At 39.7% G+C, this 13,436-nt stretch overlaps 2 protein-coding genes across 2 annotated transcripts in view; both read right to left on the bottom strand.

Moving 5' to 3' along the window:
• The window catches only part of eif3ha (eukaryotic translation initiation factor 3, subunit H, a), a 45,745-nt gene extending 39,511 nt beyond the window's left edge, over nt 1-6,234 (bottom strand). Inside the window, exon 1 of the mRNA XM_079470436.1 lies at nt 6,030-6,234. Within this exon, the coding sequence (XP_079326562.1) occupies nt 6,030-6,110 (81 nt within the window). The 5' untranslated portion in view covers nt 6,111-6,234. The remainder of the gene's footprint in view (nt 1-6,029) is intronic.
• A 1,914-nt stretch (nt 6,235-8,148) lies between these two features.
• On the bottom strand, nt 8,149-13,192 carry rad21a (RAD21 cohesin complex component a). Its single transcript, XM_079470052.1, has 14 exons — nt 12,977-13,192; nt 11,979-12,165; nt 11,768-11,897; nt 11,556-11,655; nt 11,227-11,333; nt 10,921-11,112; nt 10,721-10,843; nt 10,464-10,595; nt 10,092-10,315; nt 9,811-9,964; nt 9,475-9,620; nt 9,202-9,378; nt 9,025-9,108; nt 8,149-8,908 (listed from the first exon to the last, which is right to left on the bottom strand). The coding sequence occupies exons 2-14, from the start codon at nt 12,120-12,122 to the stop codon at nt 8,717-8,719; spliced, it is 1,905 nt and encodes a 634-aa protein (XP_079326178.1). The 5' UTR covers nt 12,123-12,165; nt 12,977-13,192; the 3' UTR covers nt 8,149-8,716.
• Between the last annotated feature and the right edge of the window lie 244 nt (nt 13,193-13,436).

The raw sequence follows: 13,436 nt of genomic DNA, 5'->3' as shown, positions 1-13,436 counted from the left end.
AAAGCAAAGAATAAACTAGAGGAAACAAACTTCAGGACCATGCAAACAGTTTGACATGAACTGGATGACGGGCATTAATGACAGGAATTAACGACAACTACCGACAAGGAAACAAGAAAAGAAAACAAGCTAAGGGCAGAATTAGGGGCGGGTGGTACGGCATTATGACCAAACCATTATATCATGAAGAGTAGGAGTAAGTTTACAGCCATAATAAAATATTGACAATACAACTAGCTATTTTTCCCTGCAATCCACCCAGAAATGATAATATATCCCCATAATTATTATCCAGCTAATTCAATACTTTCCACACTATACTTTGTTTTTGGAATTTTGTGGTTGTAATCCAAGTTACAATTATGCATAGCAAAAGAATGATGAGTCTGCCCATCGGCAGAGAGATTTGATTTTCCTAATCCTATATCTAGGATCCACTCCACCCTTCCCTTTCGAACCACTTTGATGGCTGACAGAACATGGCGAATTACATTCAAGGGAACCTGCAGTGTATGTAGATAGAAATAGCTCATTCTAAGGTAATAAAAACATAATGCTTCACTGTGTGAGCTCTTTAAACGCACCTGAAGACACATATGTATATTATACTGCATTTCTATCAATCGATCCTCCAAAACAATCCACACTGGACCTTTAAATCGGCCATCCGCCGGTTCTGCGTGTATGAGTAAATGTGTTGCTCAGTTTAACGTGCTACACGTGTGACGCTCATGGATTCCTATGTTTCTCTGAATGAAGACAAACGCATGAACATCTTGACCAGAGTTTGCATTTAACTGTTTGAGAAAGAGGACCGTCACTGAACTACACGCAGTGAAACTCGAGCATCTTTTGCGGGAGAGTCTTTTCGCGACGACCCGTCAAAATAAAACACTGCTTATCCTAAACGCTCAAATAAAAAGATACTGTAGTGATCTGAGGGCTCTAGACCGCGATCAAAACGCTAGCAAATGTGATCCTTTTTATAACATAAGAGGTAAAATTTCACAGGGTCGCATTGGTGCCCCGCCAAAGATTTATCTAAACATTTTATGTGATTTATGAGTAGTGAACGTCCCTGATAAGTGCAAGGAGCTTGTGCAGAACATTCATGACCAAACCGCAGGTTACTTGTGAGCGAGTGAGAACAAAACACCATTTACAAGCACCTGTCATCGCTACCAACTAGTAGGGCTGTCAACTTTAGTCGTTTAGTCGACTAATCGGTCGATGCCGTCTTGGTCGACTGACATTCTCATTGGTCGACCAGTTGCCTATTTTTTTTAGCCTATGTTTCATCCCCAACTTTAAATACTTTAATTTCGGCTATTTTGTAACAGCGCCACAGTTTAGTGCACCACGTTGAACACTCGGGAACCACGTGTGGCTGCATGGCTGCACTGCTGCGTGATTGTGACGTCACTATAGACCAAGGACAGAGCTCCTCACTTTGCAGTTAAAAAAATCACTTAATTTTCAAAGAATTGTATTATTATTATAGTTTTATGTATTATTGATGTCTTTTCGTTGTTGTTTTATAAATGTTCTATGACGATTGTTTAATAAATGTTCAATCAAAATGCAAAACATCGCGTCTTTTTTTTTTTTTTTTTTTTTTTAGTCGACTGATCGCTGCGCAGGACAGGACTTTGGTCGACTAAGCATTTCTTTGGTTGACTACAGCCCTACCAACTAGACATATGAACATCAACATCTGTCTGTAATTATTATTGTATGTCTGACAGAAACAACAAATGAATATGAACAACAACAGCATTCAGTTGAATTCAAATACATCAGGTTCCGAGAGTAAAAGCAGGTACAGCGTAATGACGTCACGAGCATGCCAATACCACGTAATGCAACCTTGCACCATAGTGAGAACCTCTTCTCCCCACCGCCTATTATCACTCCAACCCACGATGACAATAACAGAATGCAGAACGAGTGAGCGAGTGGCACGCATTACAGCAGCGACGTTGCGACTATAGCTCACAGACTACACAGCACCATCAAAGCAGCTCAACACAGTCTCAACACTCCATCTAATGATACCCCATGAACTCGGGAGGATTGCACGCATGCCAGTTCTATTTTTGAGAGGCGCTTGAGTTTTGCAATGACTAGCAGTCCCTCCACAGTGTATTGCGAAGGTTTGCGGGCAGGCTTTCTTTCAAACTTGTCTCGGCAGACACATGATGCAATGAGAACATCCAAGTCAATCAGGTAAAAGCCTTAACGTGTTCCCGGTGGGTCACGCCACCGTTAACGTCTGTCCCTGTCAGTTAAGGCGAAAAAGACACGCATTAACGATAAACATCGTTCCAGCGTACAGAGCCCTACGATTCATCTTCATACAGATGATGATGAAACAGGATTTCTAACACTGGCGCTCGACTAGCCCTCAAAACTATCAACTTTGACTGCTTATTGTTTGCAATTTTAAAACATGAATAGAGCACATTAACAAATCTGTGTTTAGAATTTGACTTTAACCAAGTAAACGCAGTTAACGTTTCAAACAGAGGTGGCACTAGTGAGGCTAAACTTACAGACTGCAGCTTTGAAAGACCAGTTCACTCAAAAACGGTCCTGAAAATGCACTGCATTATTTATATTTACTTATAAAGCACCGTGATCAGTCACGCGACGTGAAGGAACCAAAAGGCCAAAGTCTGACTGGAAGAATATAGTACATTATTTGTACAATCTTCTTTTTTAGCTCCTTTTATATACTTTTAAGACTTGGCTATATAAATCACTGACCACCACGTTCACTATATGAACAAAGTGCAGCTCGAATATTTCACCCAAACCAAAATATTACGGGATCAGAATCACAGGAGGGTGAATGAACAAAGCCAGGCTGTTAGTTTTTGGGTGAATGGATCCTTTAACTCTGACTGAAGATAAAAGCTAATTAAAAAGAGCAAAGAATCTGTCCCATCAAGGTCAATTCATGTCTATAATGCAGTAACCGCTGCTACATAATGACAAGAGAAATGTTTTTTGAGAAACAACTTCGCCCTCTTTTGGTAGTGAGATATAATGCACTGCGTGCACCAACTTCAGCCACACAAAAGCTTTAAACTCAACAGCAGAACACCAACATACATTACTGTGATGGTAACTGGGTCGTTTAGTCTAAATGTCATTCAACATCAGTTTAAACTAATGCAAATCACTTCTCTTTATACAGAAACACAGGATAAAAGTTCAAGAGGATTCAAAATACTGGAAAACACTTTATGACAGTGACAAATGAGGACAACTTAAAAACCCAGGAAGTCTTCTGACCCAAAAATGAAAATCCTGTCATCATTTACTCAATTGTTCCATACTAGGGGGGGATGCACAGATATGTACATTTAAGTTGATAACGATAACCAATGATTATTTACATGGGAAGCCGATAACCGATATATTGGCCGATATACATTATCTAGATATTATGAACATAACATTTCCTAAGACTGAAACGAAAGGCAAAAAGTGGACAACTGCTTTTATATGAAAACATTCACTGCAAACAAGTAAACCGTTAGTTCTCTTTTTCCCTTGAAAATCATGTACCAAGCCTACCTTACACTAGTTAAATGTGATTTAACCTTTAAACTTTTCTGGTATATTTTTATTCAACAAACAAATGATAGATGTTCTTCCCGAGTAACCCAAAAATAATATTTCTTAGTAGCCACGAGTCTGACAGGTCTCAAGACGGAAAGCATTCAGACAGCAGTCTGATTCAAACAATTTCCTTGTGATCCTATAATTTACACATTTATAAATACTGTATCTACATACTGTACCTACTTCAACAATGTTTTGCTAATAGCAGTAAGTAAATGATCGTGACAAAGTCAGTACTGTGCAGTATTTTATAGGGGTGTAACGATACACCAATTATACGGTTCGGTTCACGGTTGTAGAGCCACGGTTCGGATCGGATCGATGGGACAGGGTTCATGTCATGGCACCAGCAATGTTAAAGAACACTAGATTCACTTTTAACTTAATAATAATCATATTAATAATAACAAAGTAACTTAATAACTGTATCTTTATTAACTGAATTCACATTTCTCTTTGGAAGAAATTAAAGTGTATAATATTTAGCTCTTATTAGTTTTTAACAGTGTTCTTACCACGATTTAATCAAATGTAAGGAAATACATTGTTTTGTGATATAGCCCTAAGGCAAAAATGATGCATCACGCCACATCTTCAAGAAGCTCATCAAGAAGCCCATTTTACTGATGATGTAGATTAAATAACTTGTATTTGTTTTTTTCCGCACTGCTATACGCTCTTTCTGGTCCATGTTTTGAAAGTCATAGATAAAAAGACATTGCGCTTTATCTCATGCTTTGAAGAATACAATAAAAGACGATCGACGGTTATCTCAGTGTTGGAACGAGTGATTGACACCACGATGCGTCAGTTTACCCCTCACACATTTCGAATACAAGCATATAAAATGATGTCTAAATTTAGTTTTATTTGTTTCTCTGAAGTTTACGATGAGAAATGAGGATTTACTCAGCGAAGGAATGATTGACAGCGCGATGCGATCGTTTTACCCTCTCACATACATACAACATTAGACATCATTTAGACGCTTTCAATGAGAATTTGTAGCTTTTTCCTTTCAATCCTTGTGCGTTTTGGTCATCACATTATTGAGCGTGATCAACAGTTGCTTCACTGCTGCTTCAGCTTGCGAGGTGAATGCTTTAACCTGCACCGGGGAAAAGTGTGCACCTCACGCGCACCTGACGTGTGTGGTGGACGGGGCCGGGGAAGCGAGGTGTTCGCCGTATGGCATGAGAGTTTCGCGGTTCGTATTGAGGGAGGTGTATAGCGGATCGGTGTATAGCCGATCGTTTGAATATTGTTACACCCCTAGTATTTAAACTGTGAGCAGCATGAAACTGAAGAAATTTTAATTGAAGACTAAATTTCGTTATCGGCAGAAACAGATAACGTTAAAAACGCCAATATCAATATGGCGGATAATTAACTGTGCATCCCTAATTTCATACATATATTCATTTCTTTGTTCTGATGAAGACGTTTTTTGTTGTTCCGTTGAACACAAAAGGAGATACTTAGAACGGTTTGCTTTCATACATTCTTCAAAGGCACCTCTGACTACCATTACATTTTTTCTACTATGGTAGTCAACGATGTCCTAGAATTGCCGGTTGCTGACAGTCTTCAAAATATTTTTCTTTGTGTTCAACAGAGCAAAGAAATTTCTACAGGTTTGGAGCAACCGAAGTGCGAGTTATTCACTGCAGAATTTTTATTTTTTGGGGTGGAGTAAACCTTTAAAGCTGCACAACTTTTTCCCAGCCAAGAAATCAATAGTATTTGAACAAATAGTATCATTTTAAATAATAACATTAAAGCCATTTTAAACACTAAAGCTTGTGTATGAATATTTGGGGTGACTATAACATTGTGACCAGATAGTCCAGACTAACAACAACAAAAATGCCTTAACTCCACATTTTTACATTTACATTTAAGTAATAACATTGATATTTACATACTTCTAGAAATACATAGTACATCGTTTTCAGTACCATGTGCCTTATGCTACAACCACTGTATCATAAAAGCATTGTACAAACTAAGAGACCATTATTGTAAGAACCATATTTACTTAAATAATCTTACATACTCACTGTAAGATTACTTATAAGGTAGTAAAATGTGCATAAAATATTTCTGTAAAAAACTATAATACATGTAGCCATGTTTTTGAGTGTACACTGGTAATATTGGGGAATTCTTGCACGCTGGGTATCAACATACAATAAAAACACTTGATATTACCAACGTCCGCGTATTATAATTTAATATAAACAGGTAAATAAAACAACGGCTAAATGCAATAATGTAAAAGTCGTGGTATTAGCATGGTCAGTGCTAGCTCTCGGCTCCCCCATCAGCCTAGTCTACGGGAAGAGAGTGCATATATATCTCTTAAAGTGGATTTGTGTTTAATAATAATGTTCGCTCACCAGCCCCTCGATCTGGATCAGTTTCACCGGTGAATCCAGTGAATTAGACGCAGAAGCAGCGGATTCTTTGCGGCCTGCCATTGTGAAACGAAACACGTGAAGACCTTCTTTTCCGGCAAGACCCGACTACTTCCGGTTCGAAGGAAACTACGTTTCAAAATAAAAGTCATTTTGGTTGTTCGACTATTCGCTATCCGATCGGTGTGTGACACCAAAGTACTGCATGTGCATTAAAGCATATAGCTCTCGCGATACGTCGATGTATTTAAACTGCTTAATGACTAGTTTGATTTAAAACGAATATAACAATTATGTTAGCATTAAAAAGCAGTGGCATCCTACAGTACAATTAACAACCAGTGCTTTGAAAGGGAGTGCTTTAGTTTTATTTGAGCTTTTTAACACAAATTAAACATAAAACTCTATTCATTAAAATATGTTTTAAGAGAGAACATTAAGCAGAGTTATAAGAAAGACTGCTGTCAAGATACTTCAACTTTCTAATAAACTTTAATAAGTACAATGCACAAATAAGCCCTAAACCAATGAATTACTAAAAGCAATTAGGGAAAGAACAGATGAGGAGAAATTGACAGTTAAACAAGAGCGTGGTCAGATAACATCCATGTTAAAACATACTGTTTTTGATACTACAGTATAATGCATACAAGAGCAGCGTATGTGAGAGACCGATAGGCATGATACAGACAACAAATTATCAGCAGTTTACAATCAAAAAGCATTTTTCTGTTGCAAAAAGAACAATCCGTTAGCATAATCATTCTTCACAATGGGAAGTGTGGAAGGGCCTGTTATTGCAGAAATTAAACAGAGAAAACGCATCGAAAAATCACAAAACTGCTGTATTCCGTTTAATTGTTTACTTTTATCAAAAGCATATAGAACGCAAGAACGTAAAAATGTAAATACATGTTAATAAAAAGCTCTGAATGTGCTGTACAAAACCCATGTTTCAGTGTTAAAGCGGCCATAACATAATACATAACTGTATATCTCATGTTAATCTTGAGTACTTATAAATAGTATTGCACCCTTAAAATATCCGCAGTCTTTTGTTTGATCACATTTATAAAAGACGGATACAGCTGTACGATTATTTCCGAAAACATTCAACGCGTGGGGGAGAAAAGAGGGGACGGAACTAAAGCACCTGCGCACAAAAGAAAACACAGACATCAGTTTCACTTACCGCGTGCGTTTCATGTCCAGAATCTTTAAGCGCTGGGACCGCCGCTCCATCTATCAGTTTCAAACGATCTCCAAATCCAGCGTTATCCACCGTTTATATTACATTCATCACCCAAACGCAGCAAACAAACAACACAGCTGAACTTCGCGAACATGGTGCTTTCTCTCTCTCTCTCTCCTGCACACAGGTGAAAGTGACTTGTGCGCATGCTCCTTCTCCCGCTCTCCATGGTTGATGCGTGCCGCGTGCTTTTCATGGACAATTGTCCAATAAGTGACTAAGAAAAGTTGTTACGTAACGATTTTTCATGTTAGAAAAAAACTTTCAGAAACCTGTACGAACGCTGGGGGAGTCTATCGAGCACAGAAATACTATGTAAACTTGTTTTTTGACAAGTTGACCATGTTAAGCATGAGAAGACATTGTACAACCTGTCTCTCATAACGTAAGTTGAATTAGATGTTATTTGACTGAAATCATATTTAATGAACACACTGACTTCACCATAAGATGCATTTATATGTTTGGGAATAACAGAAAACCAGCGCATTAATGCAGAAACCTCTCGATTCTACCACTTTAACATAGTGGTCCTAGACACGACTCTGCTCGGTGCTTCTGCATCCGGTGTGCGACCCCATCCTTCATTTAAAAGCCGTTTCTACACATCCCATCAATTCGCATTAAAAAATGCAAGCCACGCCCACAAATATTCTCCTTTGAATGACCTTTCAGCCCAGAACGCAGAAGTAAAAACTATCAAATCTAACGGTTCACAGGGACTTTAAACAAACCAGTCTTACCATGGAAACTACATACCTAATAGTCCATTTATGTTGTAAACCAATTTTGTACCGTTTGTAAATAATTCATAGGCTTAAAAAGACCATGTAGTCTACACTGTGCATTACTTTAACTTAAGCGCATCCCTCATGCAGTAATCACAGAGCAAGATATTAACGAATTTCACTTTTAGGAAAGTTTTTAATCAATATCAAAATTGAATCATCACAAGTGCATAAAATTCCAATTGTATGAACGAGTTAAACAACCCTTTAATAATCGTAATTGCCATTAAAAGAGAGATACAAAACAGTGAGCTATCGTGTCCACATAGGTTTCCAAAAATAAACCTTTTCAATTGTGACATTATTAAAAAGTTAAAATGTACACATCTAACTCTACTACAATGTAAAACATAATGAATTGAAGCTTATGAAGGAAAATAAAACAAAACTGAAAAACAATAAAAGACAACAATAGACTGAATAATCCCAATGGTCTTGACATTGTAAAAGTCCAACATGTACGTGTATATAACTCCTTACTATATGTGGGAACAATGTTTTCATGATCTATTGGGCTTTAACCTTAAGAATAAAATGGCCCCAAAAGGACAAAACAGATACAAAAACAAGCAACAGTAGCAAAACAAAACTGTTAAATACAACTACTAAAACAATAGAGTTTAACGCATCTATACAATATGGAACCGTGGTCCTGGCGTGGCGACGATGTCACTGTACGGCTCGACCTGGGTCAGGTCAATGGCCTGCTGTTTCTTGAGCACAAGAAAGCTGTAGAACTTAGCGGCAGCCTGTTTCTTGTTATTGTTTCTGCACAGCTCGAGCAGGCTGATGGACTGGGCTCCGGTTTTTGCCACCACACGCTGTTAAAACAAATCAAACATCAATTTCAAACCATACAGGCAAATACGGTGGAAATTACTCTCATGCCTTTAAAATGTCAACATATGGGTTTTCTTAGAATGCAAAGTACACAAACCTGAAGACCGTAAAGCATCTGCTGAGTTCTCTTGTTCCACCGTCTTTCCTCTTGGTCCTGGTCTCCTGATTGACCCTCTTCGCCCTATTTAGATGGAGGGAGTAGAAAATGTACTAAAATTACAGAATTTGGGGCATTTTGGATCAGGCATGTCCTGTAACTGACAGGTCGTCTCACCTCCTCATCGGTGTCATCCTTGTCTTTCCCCTTTTCATCCAGCAGGTCCAGCTCAGGGACCAGTCTAGAGAGGTTGGTAGTATCCTCTGGAGGAAGATCCACCAGAGGCATTTCCAATTGCTGGGAAAGAACGGACTGATCCATGGGAGGCAGTGTCTGTTCCAAAACACTCATTTGCTGAAAATTAGAACAATAAAACTCATTAAAAAGAGTTTAATTAGATAAAGAGAGTCAAGCCCGGCCCTGAGAGAACTCAAATGAAACATGACGTACAGGCAAAGCAACTTCCTTTTCGAGAGTCTTGCGCTTCACTCCACGTTGGCGAGAGGGAGGAGGCATCATGGACTCGTCCAGAGCAGTTCTGCTGCCCTCCATAGAAGAAGCCTGCAGCATACTGGGCTCCTCCATGATGGTCTGATCTGTATGAAAAAAAATCCCAAATTAACTTCGGTTCACAAAGTTTTGGGGCTAGCGAGGTGTCGCAGCGGTCTTGTGATTAGCAATCATACAGGCTAGAAATCAAGCAGGAAACTGCATGCTGCCATCAAAGGACCATTTCACAAAAGTTATACTAATCAAATTTGATCAACTAATTAAGGAAAAGCTTACCAATCACATCACTCCTGTGTCCCAGCACCTCCTCTCTTGGCACCTCTGGATTCTCCAGCTCCTTCAGGAAGTCCTCCAAGCTGTCAGCCTCTCCTCCCTTTCTCCTCTTCCTCAGCTCATCAGGCACCAATGGGGTCAAACAGCGTGTAAACATCTACAACAGACATTTCACATCACGTCATCAAATCAAACATTCACTGCGTACAGTTAAGGCTGAGGGTGCATAGTTTGGTTTGTCAGCTCGTTAGGTTTTAGAATACAGCAGTTAATCAAACTGTCACCTTCAAGAGCCGGCCGTTCCAGAGGGGCTGGGCAGGCAGTGAGAAGAGCTTCTCTACACCTCCCGTCTCCTTCCACATCATCAGCTTCTTTGTGGGAGGAGCCAAATCCAGTGTGGTGACAATGTCAGAGTAGTCGCTCAACTGGGCACGAATGGTCTTGCTGTCCAACTCTTTCAAGCTGTCGACGATGAGCTTTCTCTTTCGTTTAGCCTTGGTTTCTTTCACTAGGGACAGAAGAGTTAATGATTTCATTTTAATGACTCATTTCTTGATTCTGGAATAAACAGATGAAACAAACTATGCATATGGAGTATGAACTCTACATAAGGCATATCTTTACAAATTCAGTTCAATGTAAAGTAGCATTTTTACCAGTAATATCAATGGGCTCAAGAGCGAAGGCTTCTTCTTCGTTGGGAACCAGAGTGGTCTGTTCTGTCTGATCCGTGGTGTTGGGAAGAGGTTCGACTGGGCCAGAATCTGGACTGTCAGGACCACCAGCAGCTAAAACAATTCAAGAGAGTCAATCGGCATGAAGGAAATGTTCTACTTAGATGAGATATATACACTCATCTAGCATTTTTTTATAAAAGGTATTCCAAGCAAAGACACCGATGAAATTTACTTACGAGAAAAGTTATCAAAGTCATCTTCGTCATCACCGTGGTCTTGTGGCATCATCACGCTGTCAGTGATGGCAGGAGGATCATCGAATATGCCACCGCCATCTTCATTGCTCAGAAGCTTGTCCACTGAAATTAAACCACTGAATTAAGCATCATTATATCTTCACATTAACATTTTATCAATCAAGTTCAGTAGAACCTACCCAGAATTCCACCATCACTATTGTCCAGGTTGTTTTCCCCAAAGTCATCATAGTCGAGGTTTGTTGATTTGTCTGGGATATGGGCAGGACCAGGCTCAGGCTCCAAAAGCAGGTTAGAGGCAGAAGAACCGTGAATGATGTCCAAATCATTCTCCTCTCTCATCATCTCACGATCATCCATGCCAAAGTCACCTGGTAAGACGGTACCAACATTAGTTTAGAGAGCAAAAGGCACTCGCAACTGATAGCCTGAAGCAAAGTAGCTCTCATTTCAAGAGTTTGAAAACAAAGCCTGTATTATTTTACCAAAGTCATTGTCGGCCATGAGGCTGATGTTCCCAACCTCCTCCCTCATGGTGATCTCCTCAACACGACTCTGGTTCAGAGTGAACTGCTGCGCTACATCGATATCGCTGTAATACACAAAACAACCCAGTTTAATAACTTATACACAAAATCCCTTAGACTAAATATTATTTACTTTACTTCATATAACAGTTTTGCTAAGGTTCACATGGTAAACAAGTGGTATTTCACTAGCAGATGCTGCTCCGGTGAAAAAATGATCAGTATAGATAGCTAGCTTGTATACGGTCTTGGGTGTTTTTTAAACAAACGCAACATCAGGTGCATACTCAAGATCAGGAAGCGGCTGGTCAAAATCGTGGAACTCCTCTGGCAAGGTGATGGCATTGTATGCAGCCTCACGGTTGTCCTCTGGCAGATCCACAACACCTAAAAACACACAACGTCATCCATTTAATACAAGACAGAAACAATCAGGCGACACAAAGCCAATGCATTATGTGCATTTGTGAAACAGCTGGTAAGATAATGCAACCATTACCTGGGCGGAAAGCCATTTTGATCTTAATGAAGGCTTCATTACAATCAGCCAGAAGATATTTGGCTTTTCTGTGGTAGATCCTCACCACACCCAGGAGAAGATGGCCAGATGTACGAAGGGCCATTTTCACCTATTCAAATGACAACTCGAATTAACACTTGCTATAAAACAAAGCATTTAAAACAACAAAGGGGAAGCAATAAAGACGCACCTTTGGAGAAATGATGCTTTCCACACTGCTCTCCAAGTTGCATTCAAAGACATGAGCTTTGGTCAGCTTCTTGTCCCAGTGGGCCGCCAGCCAGATCTTAGCCAGCGGCCCACGTTTGCTGAGGACGAAGTGGGCGTAAAACATTGCCCCAATGTGTGGTCAAACCTCCGAGACCTTTCTACTGCACCTAGAATGGGACAAAATGAAGACACGTGAGCTCGTTCTAAAGACTTCAGAGATGATGGCTGTCTCAAACAATCCATGCATTTGAATGTGCCTAAAAGATTAGGAGTAGGTAGGCAGCTCACGAGGATTTGAGACACACCTCATATACGCTGCAGAACAGACATCACACATGATCTAACCCCATCCACTTACATGGCAACATAAAAGTCATCATTTATATATATATATATATTTATATAAACACATCTTAAGCTTGGCCTTGCATGCACGCCTACCTTTCGTATTTATAAGATTAATTACAATATAAGAATTATCTGAAGAATTAAATTTCGTCTGCCAAAAGCATTGCGCGCCTTTACAGCCACACCAAAACAAAAAGACTACATCCATAACACATCTAAGGCCGATTAAAACACACACCACCTATGAAAAACGGAAAACTTTAAACAAGCACGTAAATTATAGACAAAATGCATAAATTGCTTTCATTTTGATATACTTAAGCGTGTGGCAAAGTAACGTAGTCGACTAGCATGCCTCGTCACGTAGCTTTAAATCGCTATGAAATACAGCAATTACGCAGCACCCGACAAAATCTCTTTTTACATCGATCAGAGCAAATGTGCAAATCGCCAAAAGAGCTCAATTAAAACATTTAAAATACGTACAGTCCGAATATGTTTTTTCTTGATAGCATTAGCATTAGCCAACTGTTGAGTAGCAACGTCGCTCGAAGAGCGCGAGCATCAAATTAAATCCTCCAGCTCAAATATCGCGTCTAACCACAAAAACACACGTAATGCAAAACATACCATTCAATGTATCGTGTCCGTGTGAAACCCGGCTGCTTTATTTTCTCTCCTCATGCGGAGAGAAGTTAGCAGCCTTTGCCTCTCATTGAATCTGACAAAGATGGCGGGCGCTCTCGGCGGGATGTTTACAGTCAAAATTCGGCGGTGGGCGGGGCTTGCACGGTGAATGACAGGAAGCGGCTGCCGAAGAACCCAATGGTGGCGCGCCGTTGTGTTGGCAGAGGGCGGTGTTGTGTTATTAAATGAACGGGTGTGAAGGCGATATATTTGAGTTTTTCTCGGTTATTTCGATGTATTTGTCGTTTTTTTAAACCTGCTTGTTTTAACATCCACACTACCTAGTCGCATGTGCTCATCGTGAAAGCAATTTCCTGATCGAGAGAGAGAGATGGACACATAGATATTGTTGGATGCATGAATTAATTGATGGATGATCAGTTGCAAAACGTGATAGCGTGTA

The sequence above is a fragment of the Barbatula barbatula genome (genome assembly GCF_947034865.1).
Source record: "Barbatula barbatula genome assembly, chromosome: 12".
NCBI lineage: Eukaryota > Metazoa > Chordata > Actinopteri > Cypriniformes > Nemacheilidae > Barbatula > Barbatula barbatula.
The sequence above is the reverse complement of the archived record's forward strand: the minus strand, read 5'-3'. Positions and strand labels throughout refer to the sequence as shown.